General features: G+C 45.2%; 1 protein-coding gene across 4 annotated transcripts in view; it reads left to right on the top strand.

Moving 5' to 3' along the window:
• Positions 1-15412, top strand: part of TRANK1 (tetratricopeptide repeat and ankyrin repeat containing 1) — a 417569-nt gene that overhangs the window by 47047 nt on the left and 355110 nt on the right. For 2 of the 4 annotated variants that reach the window (XM_063922607.1, XM_063922605.1), the window contains exon 2: positions 6538-6623. In XM_063922607.1, the coding sequence (XP_063778677.1) occupies positions 6598-6623 (26 nt within the window). In that variant the 5' untranslated portion in view covers positions 6538-6597. Of the gene's footprint in view, positions 1-4279; positions 4384-6537; positions 6624-15412 lie in introns of those variants that run through there. The other 2 variants (XM_063922608.1, XM_063922604.1) reach the window with 2 other exon arrangements.

The following is a 15412-nucleotide window of genomic DNA, read 5'->3' on the forward strand; positions in this document are numbered from 1 at the left end:
CCCAAGTGCGGATTGTCTGCAATACTTGTTTATAGTTATTGCCTAACTAAAGGGTTATTGTTGAGCCATCTGTTGAGAGGCTCAGTTATATTTCATACTGTTAACTGGGTATAGTATCACGAGTTATACGGTGTGATTGGTGTGGCTGGTATGAGTCTTACCCGGGATTCAAAATCCTTCCTTATTGTGTCAGCTCTTCCGGGCACAGTATCCTAACTGAGGTCTGGAGGAGGGTCATAGTGGGAGGAGCCAGTGCACACCAGATAGTCGTAAAGCTTTCTTTAGTTGTGCCCAGTCTCCTGCGGAGCCGCTATTCCCCATGGTCCTTACGGAGTCCCAGCATCCACTACGGACTACGAGAAATAGATTTACCGGTGAGTAAAATCTTATTTTTTCAAACACAGCCTGTAAAATGTAAGACAGAAGCTGATTGGCTGGTACTTTATCTCATGATTTTTACCTCTCTAGCTTTAAGAAAACGACCAGACCTGGCATATTGCCGGGTTGGTGGTGTCACTGCCAACATGTGCGGAGGCTGCATTGAGAGATGACATAATCTCCAAGCACCGACTCTTCGCTATGCACTGAATGGGTCTGGGGTCGCATCGACACGGCTGACCCATTTACACTGCACAGCGGCCTGCGTTCTTCCCGGGACCAACCCTGCAAGCTAGCCAGGTTGGATTCCCCGGTAACTGCACTCAGGTGAACCCTTTTACACCGAGCCACTCCTGGGTTATCGCGGCAATAACCCCGGGTGCTTAGTGGCGGTGTAAAAGGGGTATAACAGGGAGGCTATGGGGTATATGTAATTAGCGGCGAATCGCGGCAATTTTTCGGCCGTTTTTTAATTCGACACAAAGCGACCGTCTAATTTCGGCAAGTGGGTGCCGAAATTGACCATATTCAATAAAAAACGGATTCGACAGTGCCGCTGACGAAAAACGGCCGATTTGACGGATTTTGTTCCGATTTTTAAAAAACGGGAAAAAACCCGAAAAAAAATTGCGTGGGGTCCCCCCTCCAAAGCATAACCAGCCTCGGGCTCTTCGAGCTGGTCCTGGTTCTAAAAATCCGGGGAAAAAATGGACAGGGGATCCCCCGTATTTTTAAAACCAGCACCGGGCACTGCGCCTGGTGCTGGTGCAAAAATACGGGGGACAAAAAGAGTAGGGGTCCCCCATATTATTTACACCAGCATCGGGCTCCACTAGCTGGGTAGATAATGCCACAGCCGGGGGTCACTTTTATACAGCGCCCTGCGGCCGTGGCATTAAATATCCAACTAGTCACCCCTGACCGGGGTACCCTGGGGGAGTGGGGACCCCTTCAATCAAGGGGTGTCCCCCCAGCCACCCAAGGGCCAGGGGTGAAGCCCGAGGCTGTCCCCCCCCCCCATCCAAGGGCTGCGGATGGGGGGCTGATAGCCTTGAGAAAATGACAAGAATATTGTTTTTTCCTGTAGTACTACAAGTCCCAGCAAGGCTCCCCCGCAAGCTGGTGCTTGGAGAACCACAAGTACCAGCATGCGGGAGAAAAACGGGCCCGCTGGTACCTGTAGTACTACTGGAAAAAAAATACCTAAATAAAAACAGGAGACACACCTTGAGAGTAAAACTTTACTTCACACCTGCCGACACACACATACTTACCTATGTTGACCCGCCGACTGCCACGTCTCCTGATCCGACGATCCGAGGTACCTGTGAATAAAATTATACTCGCCTCAATCCAGTGTCCAGATATAAATCCTCGTACTTGGCAAAAGAAATAAACGAACACCCGGACCAGCGGACTGAAAGGGGTCCCATGTTTACACATGGGACCCCTTTCCCCGAATGCAGAGACCCCCCCCGGCTGTGGCATTATCTGTCCAGCTAGTGGAGCCCGATGCTGGTGTAAAAAATACGGGGGACCCCTACTCTTTTTGTCCCCCGTATTTTTTGCACCAGGCGCAGAGCCCGGTGCTGGTTTTAAAAATACGGGGGATCCCCTGTCCATTTCCCCCCCCCGGATTTTTAGAACCAGGACCGGCTCGAAGAGCCCGAGGCTGGTTATACTTTGGAGGGGGGACCCCACGCCATTTTTTTTCCGTGATTTTACCATTCCATCTAAAAAAAATAAAAAAAAATATATATATATATATATATATATATATATATATATATATATGTGTATATATATATATATTCAACGGATCCTGGCAAGCAGCGGCACTCAAGGACTGACTCAAGCGTAATAAACGGTGAACAGAGTTTTAATCCATTTCACAAAACAAAATACATCCAACGTTTCGGGGCGCGAACACCCCTTCTACAAGGACAACAAGTGAGAAGTGAAGTAGTGAGAAGAATAATTACCTTTATGTGAGATGAAACCCGCCTGCGGGCCGTGCGGCAATCAATCAGGGGAAGACGCTACCACGCTTCCCTGTGTGCATTAGAGTGACGTCATCAACCAGTGCCGGTCACATGGTCCGGCGTCGTGACATGGAACGTCCGTGTAACCTGGCAACCACTTACAGCGACGCTGACCTCCCGGGCAGCTGTTTCCGTAACCAAGGCAACCCAGAGTGTTGCGGGTAATCCAGTCACGGCGGTACCATTGTCGGCACTGTGAACATAAAAACAATGAAGTGACTTGGAAATTTAAAAAGATTAAGGTGCAAAGCAGCATAAGTTTATGTTAAATGTATAAACGAACTGCTAAATGATTCAGATGTACAATTGTAACCTGGAAACCTGGAAACAGCACCGCACTATGCACAAACATTATACATATATTTGTAATTATACAGTAACCTGGTGTCCCACAGGTGGTGTCTGTAACTGGATGTATTTTGTTTTGTGAAATGGATTAAAACTCTGTTCACCGTTTATTACGCTTGAGTCAGTCCTTGAGTGCCGCTGCTTGCCAGGATCCGTTGAATATACTATTATTACCAGAAGGCACCAGGGCATTAAATCCAAGGAAGGGTGAGTGCCGATCCGACTATATATATATATATATATATATATATATATATATATATATATATATATATATATATATATATATATTACTTGTGCCTCCCAAAAAGACAAACCAAGTACCTAATCCCTTCTAATATAAATAGATATGCTATTACCAATAAAAATTTTTTTTTTTTTTTTTATTAGATTCACCCACCAAAGTGTGGCGGATTGAAAATGACGAATTTACTGTCTAAAAGCACTGTTGTCGAATTTCCAAACTTCAATTGAATATACTTTTGTCAAATTGCCGCATTTGTACCATTGCAGAAATGTCGAATTTAACAAATGTCGAATTTCAAAAAGTCGAATTTTGAAAGTCCGTTTTTTTGACGGAAAGTACTGAATTGCATCGTCTAATTTTTTTTTTTTTTGGCAAAAAAGTCCAGTTTTTCGACAATTTCGGGAATTCGACCGCAATTGCATATACCCCTATAGGTGTAGGGCCTTCCTTCAATAATAGAAACTAGCACTAGACTGGTGCTGCCCCCCCCCTCCCCCCCCATCCCCCATCTATGTACTGGAATTCTGCTGGCACCCATTGTTCTGTGTACCAGGTTAATTAACAAAATTGGGTCCTCTTGTGCATGGGGCCATAGCGAATAAAGTGCTAGAACTGTAGGTGGAAATTCAAAGAAGGATATGATTAATTTGTATGCATAGGCTTTTACCATAATATCCATTTAAACTAGAACACTCATGAATTACAAAGGTTCTATGGCTGTTTATTTCAGGCCTGGATTTCACCTGGTTTTAATCAGCCGCAGATACTGTGTAATTCATGAGCGTCCCAGGTAAAAGAGATAGTATGGTAAGCCTCTGCTGCTTCTTCCATCAAATAGTCCTATGTCTGCTTTGCAAAAAGGCATTATTCTAGGTACTAGCCCGCTGGCAAGTGATCATCTAGCCTAGGAGATCTTGAGAAACCATATTCTAAATACATGTCCTATTATTTTATCCAAAGTTTTGCTTCTGAATTCTTATCCCTGCAGTGAAAGGGTGTCCAGAAGAATTGTGTGACCTAAGGTTCAGGAATACACACATTAACAATTGTATTGCTGTATATTATTAGATTTATGTAAGCTATGCTTTGTACAGTATTTTTTTTTTTAAATAGTATTTCCTGCTGTATCTCAAAGTTATGTTTTCTTTAGTCATGTGACTGTACATGTGGCAATATTTAGTGTGGAGAAGTGAAACTGAAACTTATGTAAATTCTCTTGTTTGACATCAGAAGGCTGATACTGAACTGAGGGGTTAGAAGAGACTTGGGAATAAGGAAATAGCAGCATTAGCTGCATTACAGCTGGGGAAGCCAAACATTACAGCTGCTGTATTGAATCTCTTGGGATAGGTTACTGTGAGGAAGGAGGTACTGTGATGTATAACCCTAACTTCTGTCTGCTACAGTACATGTCAGTTTAGTGTGTGCTGGTGGTCTTTTTATGTTTTCAGCTTTCTTTAATATCGTTAAAAAAAACATATTCCAGTCTGTAGTGTGAGTACTAAATAGGTAATGAATCAATGAAGCTCTCTTTATCATTTTTGTAGAATATTTACTACTTTAAAAGAAGGCGTGTTTGTGCTTATTAGTAAATTGTGTAGATTAATGAGAGTTTCATAAACAGCGGGAAGTTGTTGTTTTATTTGCGCCTTTTTTCTTTCAGTAGGTTTCTTCTTTATTCTGTTAAAATGTAAGTGCTTGTATAAATAGCCTTTGCAAAACAAATGCTAGTACACAGTGTACACAAAGCTTGCGTTTTGTCTTCACTTTAACAGATTGTTAGAAGTGTGTTGATTAAGGGTCTGGAAGCTACTGTGTAGTGGCCAGGTTCTGACTGCTATTTTAACTTACTGAGTGTCCCCATATAATTTCACTGTATTTTACCTACGGTAGCAATAATTCTCCTGAACACTGCTGGCAATGTCAAAATTTATTGGAAGTGAATGCTTGTTAGAAGTGTAAGTACAGGTCCATTTGGTTATATTATGATTTTGGGGGACTATCAGTGTCAAATTATGTTTAATAGGCTTTAACAACATATATTACATTTTTAAATGAGTCCCTATGTCTAGTTTATAATGAAATACTGACTGAATTATAGGAAACAGAAAGCTGCTGCAGATTGTACATTCAGTAATGGCTAGAAGTCATTCTGACTCAGAGTATCTGCATTTGTCTCATGCCAGGGCTACACTAGTGACTTGTGTCAGATAACAATACATACTTGTGCTTTGTTTGTGACTGACTGCTACAGTATGCAGAATGTCTGTGTTTATTCTTTGAACCTCTCCTGTATTGCATATTATATGATATGTCCTATGTTTCTTCAGCTTTAAACTTAATTTTATAGCAACTACAATACCTCTTAAGCATTTGCAAAATAAAAACCTTTGATAGTATATTTTGTTTTTATTCATAAGTATGTAATTAACATACTTTCACCACATCATCACAGTTGTCATAGAGAAGGTCCTATGTGAACCACACAGTATTCTGATACCTGAAATACAGCAGTGCCATGCCCCTTCTATGTATTTGATCAGTAAGGATCACTGACAAAGAAGGGGGGTCATTGCTCTAAAACCCCCACAATACCCAGATAGGTCCCACCCACATGAGCATGGAAATTTCTAAACATATCTGTCTTTTAAGCTGGCCATACACCTAAAGATTGATTGTGCAGTCTGGCTGCTTGGATCAAAAATCTGGTAATGTATTGGAGCAAATGGCAATTAACCATTTGCTACCAAACACTGAAAAGCAGACAAAAATGGTTAATCAGGCAAATTGGTTAAATCCATTTGATTTAACCAATCGCTCCGAACGACCGTTTTTGTCAGTTTTTCTGGCATTTCGGAGCAAATGGTAAATTGTAATTTTCGTTCCAACCAGCCAGATTGGACAATCTTTAAGTGTATGGCAAGTCTAACTCTTATGCGCCCTACACACTGGGCGATAACACTGCAAGATATGAACGATCTCGTTCATTATTGAATGAGATAATTTTCATATCGTGCAGTGTGGAGGCACCAGCGATGCGCGGCCCCGCGCTCGTTCATCGCTGATGCCCGTCGGCTGTGCATGCAGGCCAATATGGACGAGATCGTCCATATTTGCCTGTGTGTCTACGGAGCCGGGTGACGGTATCGGCGGTCGGGCAGCTCGGCGGCACATCGCCGAGTCTGTAGGGCCCATTAAGTTGCATACACACTTAGCAATAAAGTAAACTATATCGCTCAATTTCCCCTTCCTGAGCAATATAGTTTACTTTATCGGCCAGTGTGTATGCAGCTGACAATGAGCGATGCACGGCCCCGCGGGTCGATAACGACCCTCGGGGCATACACACTGCGATATTGCACAGTGTGTATGCCCGGCGTCGGGCGGTCCAGGCCGGAAGGGGAAACACTAGGTGATGTTGCTCACTGAGCACATTGCCTAGTATGTACCCACCTTTAGATATTGTATCCAAGAAGGTTGTTTTACTTAATGCTAATAATGTTCAATGTTTGGTTGTTTTAGGACGTACTCCACAGTCTGCTGCAGAATCAGCTTATTGGGGATAGTCTGCAAAGTTCAACAATGAATCTTACAAATGGCCATGCTGAGTAAGTAATCCTGATTTGTTTGTTTCTGAACTGCAATATGTACAGAAATAACGTTTGCTATGACATGAAATCATTACTACTGTTGTGTGTTTTTTTTTTTTTTTTTTTTAAATATACCTGTCCGTGTGCCATTGACTTAAATTTCTGCCATGTAACTACGGTTTCCCAGGAGATTGTTCCTATCCTTGTAACTTATTTGCATAGAAAGGTATGAAGCAAAAGATGACTACTTATCCAAATAAGTTCACTATGCACAGTGTGAATTTATATAATTCACTGTTATGCAAAACCAGTCGCAGATCACTTGCCGTTAAACTGGTGAGAGGTTAAGCAGTCATTCGTTTTTATGTATTATTATTCCATTGCATAATTGCTTAAAAAACTTAGAACTGCAGGAGTTGCTGTAAGACAAATATAAAAGAAATGAAACCAATATGATTCCTACAATGGTTACATTACGTGTGGCTCACTGACAGAAGTTACAGTTCAAAGTTACTTGAGTCCTATTGAAGTAATACATTAAATAAATAAAAATATTATTTTCTGCAGCAGGGTACATTGGTTTCCACAGGAAAACATCAGGGTGTAGAGTGGATCTTGATCCAGAGGCACCAACAGGCTAAAGCTTTAGGCTGTCCCAGGATGCGTTGGGGCCTCCTCTATAACCCCGCCTCCAGGCACTGAGAGCTCCGTTTCGAGTCGGTGCCTGCAGCAGCCGGTCACCTAACAGGAGGGCTGTACTGGGCAGCCCTGAAAAAGCTTTCTGACAGAAGATTTCTTCTCCGGGCTCTCAGCACTGTATGTCAGGGTGACACTTCAGCGCTGCAGCTCCATCACCTCCCAAGCGGCGCTGCATACTCCTGCGGCTCAGTTCCCAGGTACTTGCGACGGAGTCGTCCCTGCTTAGGCACCCAGTCGCAGACTGCTCTCCTGGCTGCTACGGGGAGGAAGTAAGAGGGTCCCCCAGGCGGTACCTGCCATTAAATCGATTTCTGTCCACGACCTAGGGAGACGGGTCGCGGCGCTGGCATGGACACTGTAAGGCTCAAAGTACCCGGGGTGGAAGTCCAGCATAGGGGAGGTGGCGCTTGACCTGTAGACCCTCCCTTGGCCCAGGGCGCCATCTCATCGCAGATATCCCTCCCTGGAGCTGCCTCACACTCTCCCTCACTACCTGACTGAGACGCTGGGCGCCATCTTCTGAGCATAGCTGCATCTGGTCTCCGGGACTGCATAGCAAGGTCTCCCTTGGACAGCCGCCTGTATACAGCGCTGTGACTTTACAAACACTTAAGTATTCTACATGTCTTAGTACAGACAGCGTCAGTTGAGAAAGAGAGTACTGTTTCTCACACACATTCTCATTCATTTCAATGAGAAAGTGTCCCCAAACTTTTGACTGGTACTACGTGTGTGTGTGTGTGTGTATATGTATGTGTGTATATGTATGTGTGTATATGTATGTGTGTGTGTGTGTATATATATATATATATATATATATATATATATATGTGTATATATATATATATATATATATATATATATATATATATATATATATATATATATATATTCTCTTACGTCCTGAAGAGGATAGAAAAAAGTGGGAAAACCCCCTTATAGTAGACGCTTCTGTATCTAGATTGTCTAAAAAGGTGGTTTTACCTGTCCCTGGGTCTACCGCTTTGAAAGAGCCGGCAGACCGCAAGATTGAGACTATGCTCAAATCCATATACACTGCTTCAGGCGTGGCGCTTAGGCCCACTATTGCTTGTGCATGGATTTCTAAAGCCATAGTAAAGTGGTCAGGCACATTACTAGAGGATTTAGATACTATGGATAGAAGTGACATTGAAATGTTTTCTCTTACATCCTAGAGGATGCTGGGGTCCACATTAGTACCATGGGGTATAGACGGGTCCACCAGGAGCCATTGGCACTTTAAGAGTTTAATAGTGTGGGCTGGCTCCTCCCTCTATGCCCCTCCTACCAGACTCAGTTTAGAAAATGGGCCTGGAGGAAACAGTCACAGGTAGGGGAGCTCTACAGAGTTTCTCTAGTAAAGTTTATTTTAGAGTTTATTAATTTATAGGGCGGCTGCTGACAACAGCCTCCCTGCTTTGTGGGACTAAGGGGGGGGAGTAGTGTCCGCCCTGCGGGGTCTGAGCCACTATCTCCGCTGACTGGAAACTCAGCTCCTGAGGGGGGATAGATCGTTCCCCGCCACAGGGGATTGCTCACCCCAGCAGCATGCCGCCACCCCCTTACAGAGCCAGAAGATCAGTGGCGAGTGAGTGAATATGGTGGCAACAGAGTAGGAGCGCAGTACTAACTGCGCTCCGGAGGCTCATCGGTACTTAGTGCGGCGCTGTGAGGGGCGCCCTGAGCCAGCGCCTGAACCCTGCACTGGTCAGCAAGCCTGTCGGGGTCCGTGGATCTCAGCCAGCATTTTACCTCAGGCCAGTATAATCCTTGTGAAGAGCGGGAAGACAGCGCTATTTTGGGGGCGGAGCTTCCCCTCAGAGCGGGCCCAGCAGCGTTCAGTGCCATTTTCCTGCCTGCACAGCGCTGTCCAGGAAGAGCAAGTCCCTCCACAGCAACTCCAGCTATCTCTCACGGTACCAGGGGGTTGTAGAAGGGGGAAGGGATGGGAGGCTGCATTAAGACTGTGTAACCTATTAAAGTGCACAGTCAGCACTAGTAGGGGTCTCTCTTTACATTAAAAGCACTGTGTGTTGGTTGGCTCCAATCTGTGTCTCTCTTGCCATTCTTGGCGGTGAAACTCTGTCCTCCCCTGTGTGTGTGTGTGGAGTGTTTGTGGTCTCCATTAAGCAATGTCCAGGGACCTTTGTGTCATATGCTGCAGAGGATATGTCCTCTTAGGATGATCCCATTCCATGTAATCAGGATTGCACTGGTTTAGCACAGATACCAGCAAAGGAGCCTGAGTGGTTATCCTCTATCAAATCTATGATTTCTCAGATTTCAAATAGGGTTGCACAAAATGAATCTGCAACTCAGGCTTTACAGAACTCTATGGCAGTCTGGCCCAGTTCTGTTACCTCAGGGCTCCCCGCTGTATATTCACATAAACGTGCTCTTGCTCAGATCATGCAGGATGATACGGATACCGATTCTGACACTGCAGACGGTGACGGGGATGTGTTGCGGGGGGCAGCATCTCTTGCAAAAGGGGTGCAGTTGATGATAGAGGCTATTAGAGATGTGTTGAACATTGCTGATACAGCACCAGAGCAGGTTGAGGAGGCTTACTTCACTGACAATAAGAAAGCTTCGCTAACCTTCCCTGCGTCAAAGGAATTAAATGCCATTTTTGAAAAGGCTTGGGAAAACCCGGATAAAAAATTCCAGATACGTAGAAGGGTTCTGGAGGCATTTCCTTTCCCGGTAGAGGATAGGAAAAAATGGGAAAACCTGCCTATTGTTGACGCGTCAGTATCCAGACTCTCAAAAAAGGTGGTTTTACCTGTTCCAGGATCTACCTCCTTGAAAGAGCCGGCTGATCGTAAAATTGATAATACGCTCAAATCCATGTACGCGGCTTCTGGGGCAATACTACGTCCCACTATTGCCAATGCTTGTATTGCCAAAGCTATAGTAAAGTGGTCAGGCACGTTACTTGAAGACTTGGATACTATGAGAAATGTGATGTTGAATTGTTTTTATGTAACATTCAGGATTCGGCAGGATTTCTGGTACATGCACGCATATATTTCTACACACACACACACACACATATATATATATATATATATGGATTGGAAGACAAGGATTAATATTGCGCCACTTGTGATGTACACAGATATGTTGAAATACTGAATTTTTGGCAATTTTTAGACACTCCCCTCTATATTTAATGGGGCGTCAAGCTGGTTCCTTCAAATAAATACAGGGATGGTGATTCCCTGTTTAAGATTTGTAGAGAGCGGGGGGGATGAAGGATATATAGCGACCCTAGGTGTCAATACAATAAGTGTATAGTTGCCAAATGTAAACAAAACAGATATTTTATTAACACAATTTAAGATCTTACAGAGAATATAAAAATAATCAATAGAGTAAAAAATAATTAAAGGAACATTCTAAAAAATGGGACAATAATAAAACACAAAATGAACTAAAAGCACTTAAATGAATTATAATCTATATTAAAAGTAAATAAGAGCAAGTATAAGAATTTTTTCTTATCTTAATTGAGGTAGGTATAGCTTCCCAACGCGTTTCGTCTGATGAGACTTCTTCAATATATATATGTGTGTGTGTATATATGTGTGTGTGTATATATATATATATATATATGTGTGTGTGTGTGTGTATATGTATATATATAAATATATATCGTGTGTGTGTGTATATATATATATATATATATATATATATATATATGTATGTATAATATATGTGTGTATGTATATATATGTATATACATATGTGTATGTATGTGTGTGTATGTATATATATATATATATATATATATATCAAGCGTAGAGACTGCGGCACTCAAGTTTAAATGAATATTATTTACTGAAGCATATCAGGTAGTTACAGAATGCCTTAACAAGGCCGACGTTTCGGTGCTGCAAGCACCGTTTTCAAGGCAGGCATGAATGCTAAATAAAGATACTAACAAGACAAACAAACACAAATCTCTCAGGTGAGAGATTTATGTATGTATGTATGTTTGTTTGTCTTGTTAGTATCTCTATTTAGCATTCATGCCTGCCTTGAAAACGGTGCTTGCAGCACCGAAACGTCGGCCTTGTTAAGGCATTCTGTAACTACCTGATATGCTTCAGTAAATAATATTCATTTCTCTAACGTCCTAGTGGATGCTGGGGACTCCGTAAGGACCATGGGGGATAGACGGGCTCCGCAGGAGACTTGGCACTCTAAGAAAGATTTAGTACTACTGGAGTGCACTGGCTCCTCCCTCTATGCCCCTCCTCCAGACCTCAGTTAGAATCTGTGCCCGGAAGGAGCTGGGTGCATTTTAGTGAGCTCTCCTGAGCTTGCTAATAAGAAAGTATTTTAGTTAGGTTTTCTATTTTCAGAGAGCTTCTGCTGGCAACAGACTCTCTGCTACGTAGGACTGAGGGGAGAGAAGCAAACCTACTAACTGTGGCTAGGTTGCGCTTCTTAGGCTACTGGACACCATTAGCTCCAGAGGGATCGAACACAGGAACTTAACCTTGGTCGTCCGTTCCCGGAGCCGCGCCGCCGTCCCCCTCGCAGAGCCAGAAGACAGAAGCCGGCGGGTTGAAGCAAGAAGACGTCAAAATCGGCGGCAGAAGACTCCTGTCTTCATATGAGGTAGCGCACAGCACTGCAGCTGTGCGCCATTGCTCCCACACTAACCCACACACTCCGGTCACTGTAGGGTGCAGGGCGCAGGGGGGGGCGTCCTGGGCAGCAATTGAGTACCTCCTGGCAAAAAAGCAGCATATATACAGCTGGGCACTGTAATATGCATGAGCCCCCGCCATTATTTTTACACAAAATCGCGGGACAAAAGCCCGCCGCTGAGGGGGCGGGGCCTTCTTCCTCAGCACTCACCAGCGCCATTTTCTCTCCACAGCTCCGCTGAGAGGAAGCTCCCCAGGCTCTCCCCTGCAGACTCACGTTTGAAAGAGGGTAAAAAGAAAGGGGGGGCACATAAATTTAGCGCATTAATCATATAAACATCAGCTACTGGGTAAACACTAAGTTACTGTGTGATTCCTGGGTCATATAGCGCTGGGGTGTGTACTGGCATACTCTCTCTCTGTCTCTCCAAAAGGCCTTGTGGGGGTCCTGTCCTCATATAGAGCATCCCCTGTGTGTGTGGTGTGTCGGTACGCTTGTGTCGTCATGTTTGACGAGGAGGGCTATGTGGAGGCTGAGCAGGTGCAGATGAATGACGTGTCTCCGCCGACAGCGCCGACACCTGATTGGATGGATATGTGGAAGGTGTTAAATGATAATGTAAACTCCTTGCATAAAAGGTTGGATAAAGCTGAAGCCTTGGGACAGTCGGGGTCTCAGCCCATGCCTGATCCTACAGCGCAGAGGCCGTCGGGGTCTCAGAAGCGCCCACTATCCCAAATTGTTGACACAGATATCGACACGGATTCTGACTCCAGTGTCGATGACGATGATGCAAAATTGCAGCCTAAAATGGCTAAAGCCATCCGCTACATGATTATAGCAATGAAGGATGTATTGCACATATCAGAGGTAAACCCTGTCCCTGACAAGAGGGTTTATATGTATGGGGAGAAAAAGCAAGAGGTGACTTTTCCCCCTTCACATGAGTTAAATGAGTTATGTGAAAAAGCGTGGGATTCCCCCGATAGGAAAGTGCTGATTTCCAAAAGGTTACTTATGGCGTACCCTCTCCCGCCAACGGACAGGATGCGCTGGGAATCCTCCCCTAGGGTAGACAAAGCTCTGACACGCTTATCTAAGAAGGTGGCCCTGCCGTCACAGGATACGGCCTCCCTAAAGGATCCTGCGGATAGGAAGCAGGAAAGTATCCTGAAGTCTGTTTATACACATTCAGGTACTCTACCGAGGCCGGCAATTGCGTCGGCCTGGATGTGTAGTGCTGTAGCAGCATGGACAGATAATCTGTCTGAGGAACTGGATACCTTGGACAAGTATACTATTTTACTGACCCTGGGGCATATAAAAGACGCTGTCCTATATACTGTATGAGGTATGCCCAGAGGGACATTTGCCTACTGGGCTCTAGAATAAATGCAATGTCAATTTCTGCCAGAAGGGTCCTGTGGACTCGGCAATGGACAGGTGATGCCGACTCCAAAAAGCACATGGAGGTTTTACCTTACAAGGGTGAGGAATTGTTTGGGGACGGTCTCTCGGACCTAGTTTCCACAGCTACGGCTGGGAAGTCAAATTTTTTGCCATATATTCCCTCACAGCCTAAGAAAGCACCGTATTACCAAATGCAGTCCTTTCGATCACAAAAAAGCAAGAAAGTCAGAGGTGCATCCTTTCTTGCCAGAAGCAGGGGTAGAGGAAAGAAGCTGCACCATACAGCTAGTTCCTAGGAACCGAAGTCCTCCCCGGCTTCCACTAAATCCACCGCATGACGCTGGGGCTCCACAGGTGGAGCCAGGAGCGGTGGGGGCGCGTCTCCGAAATTTCAGCCACCAGTGGGTTCGCTCACAGGTGGATCCCTGGGCTACACAGATTGTGTCTCAGGGATACAAGCTGGAATTCGAAGTGATGCCCCCTCACCGTTACCTCAAATCGGCCCTGCCAGCTTCCCCCATGGAAAGGGAGGTAGTGTTAGCGGCAATTCACAAGTTATATCTCCAGCAGGTGGTGGTAAAGGTTCCCCTCCTTCAACAGGGAAGGGGATACTATTCCACAATGTTTGTGGTACCGAAACCGGACGGTTCGGTCAGACCCATATTGAATTTAAAGTCCCTGAACATTTATCTGAAAAGATTCAAGTTCAAAATGGAATCGCTCAGAGCGGTCATTGCAAGCCTGGAAGAGGGGGATTTTATGGTGTCTCTGGACATCAAGGATGCTTACTTGCATGTCCCCATTTATCCACCTCATCAGGAGTACCTCAGATTTGTGGTACAGGACTGTTATTACCAATTCCAGACTTTGCCGTTTGGGCTCTCCACGGCACCGAGAATATTTACCAAGGTAATGGCGGAAATGATGGTGCTCCTGAGAAAGCAAGGAGTCACAATTATCCCATACTTGGACGATCTCCTCATAAAGGCGTGGTCCAGAGAGCAGTTGCTGATCAGCGTAGCACACTCTCAGGAAGTGTTGCAACAGCACGGCTGGATTCTGAATATCCCAAAGTCGCAGCTGATTCCTACGACGCGTCTGCCCTTTCTGGGCATGATTGTGGACACAGACCAGAAGAAGGTGTTTCTCCTGGCGGAGAAGGCTCAAGAGCTCGTGACGCTAGTCAGAGACCTCTTAAAACCGAAACAGGTGTCGGTGCATCACTGCACGCGAGTCCTGGGAAAGATGGTGGCATCATACGAAGCCATTCCCTTCGGCAGGTTCCATGCGAGGATCTTTCAGTGGGATCTGTTGGACAAATGGTCCGGATCTCATCTTCAGATGCATCGGCCCCCAAGGCCAGGGTGTCTCTTCTGTGGTGGCTGCAGAGTGCTCACCTTCTCGAGGGCCGCAGGTTCGGCATACAGGACTGGGTCCTGGTGACCACGGATGCGAGCATCCGAGGATGGGGGGCAGTCACTCAGGGAAGAAACTTCCAAGGGTTGTGGTCAAGTCAGGAGGCTTGTCTGCACATAAATATCCTGGAACTAAGGGCCATATACAACGCCCTGAGTCAAGCGGAGCCTCTGCTTCGCAACCAACCGGTGCTGATTCAGTCAGACAACATCACCGCAGTGGCTCATGTAAACCGCCAGGGCGGCACAAGAAGCAGAGTGATGATGGCAGAAGCCACCAGGATTCTTCGTTGGGCGGGGAATCACGTGCAAGCACTGTCGGCAGTGTTCATACCGGGAGTGGACAACTGGGAAGCGGACTTCCTCAGCAGGCACGACCTCCACCCGGGAGAGTGGGGACTTCATCAAGAAGTCTTCACGCAGATTACAAATCGATGGGAACTTCCACAGGTGGACATGATAACATCCCGCCTCAACAAAAAGCTAAAAAGGTATTGCGCCAGGTCAAGGGACCCTCAGGCGATAGCTGTGGACGCACTAGTGACACAGTGGGTGTTCCAGTCGGTCTATGTATTTCCTCCTCTTCCTCTCATACCCAAG

Source organism: Pseudophryne corroboree, chromosome 5 (genome assembly GCF_028390025.1).
Source record: "Pseudophryne corroboree isolate aPseCor3 chromosome 5, aPseCor3.hap2, whole genome shotgun sequence".
In the NCBI taxonomy this organism is placed as follows: Eukaryota; Metazoa; Chordata; class Amphibia; order Anura; family Myobatrachidae; genus Pseudophryne; species Pseudophryne corroboree.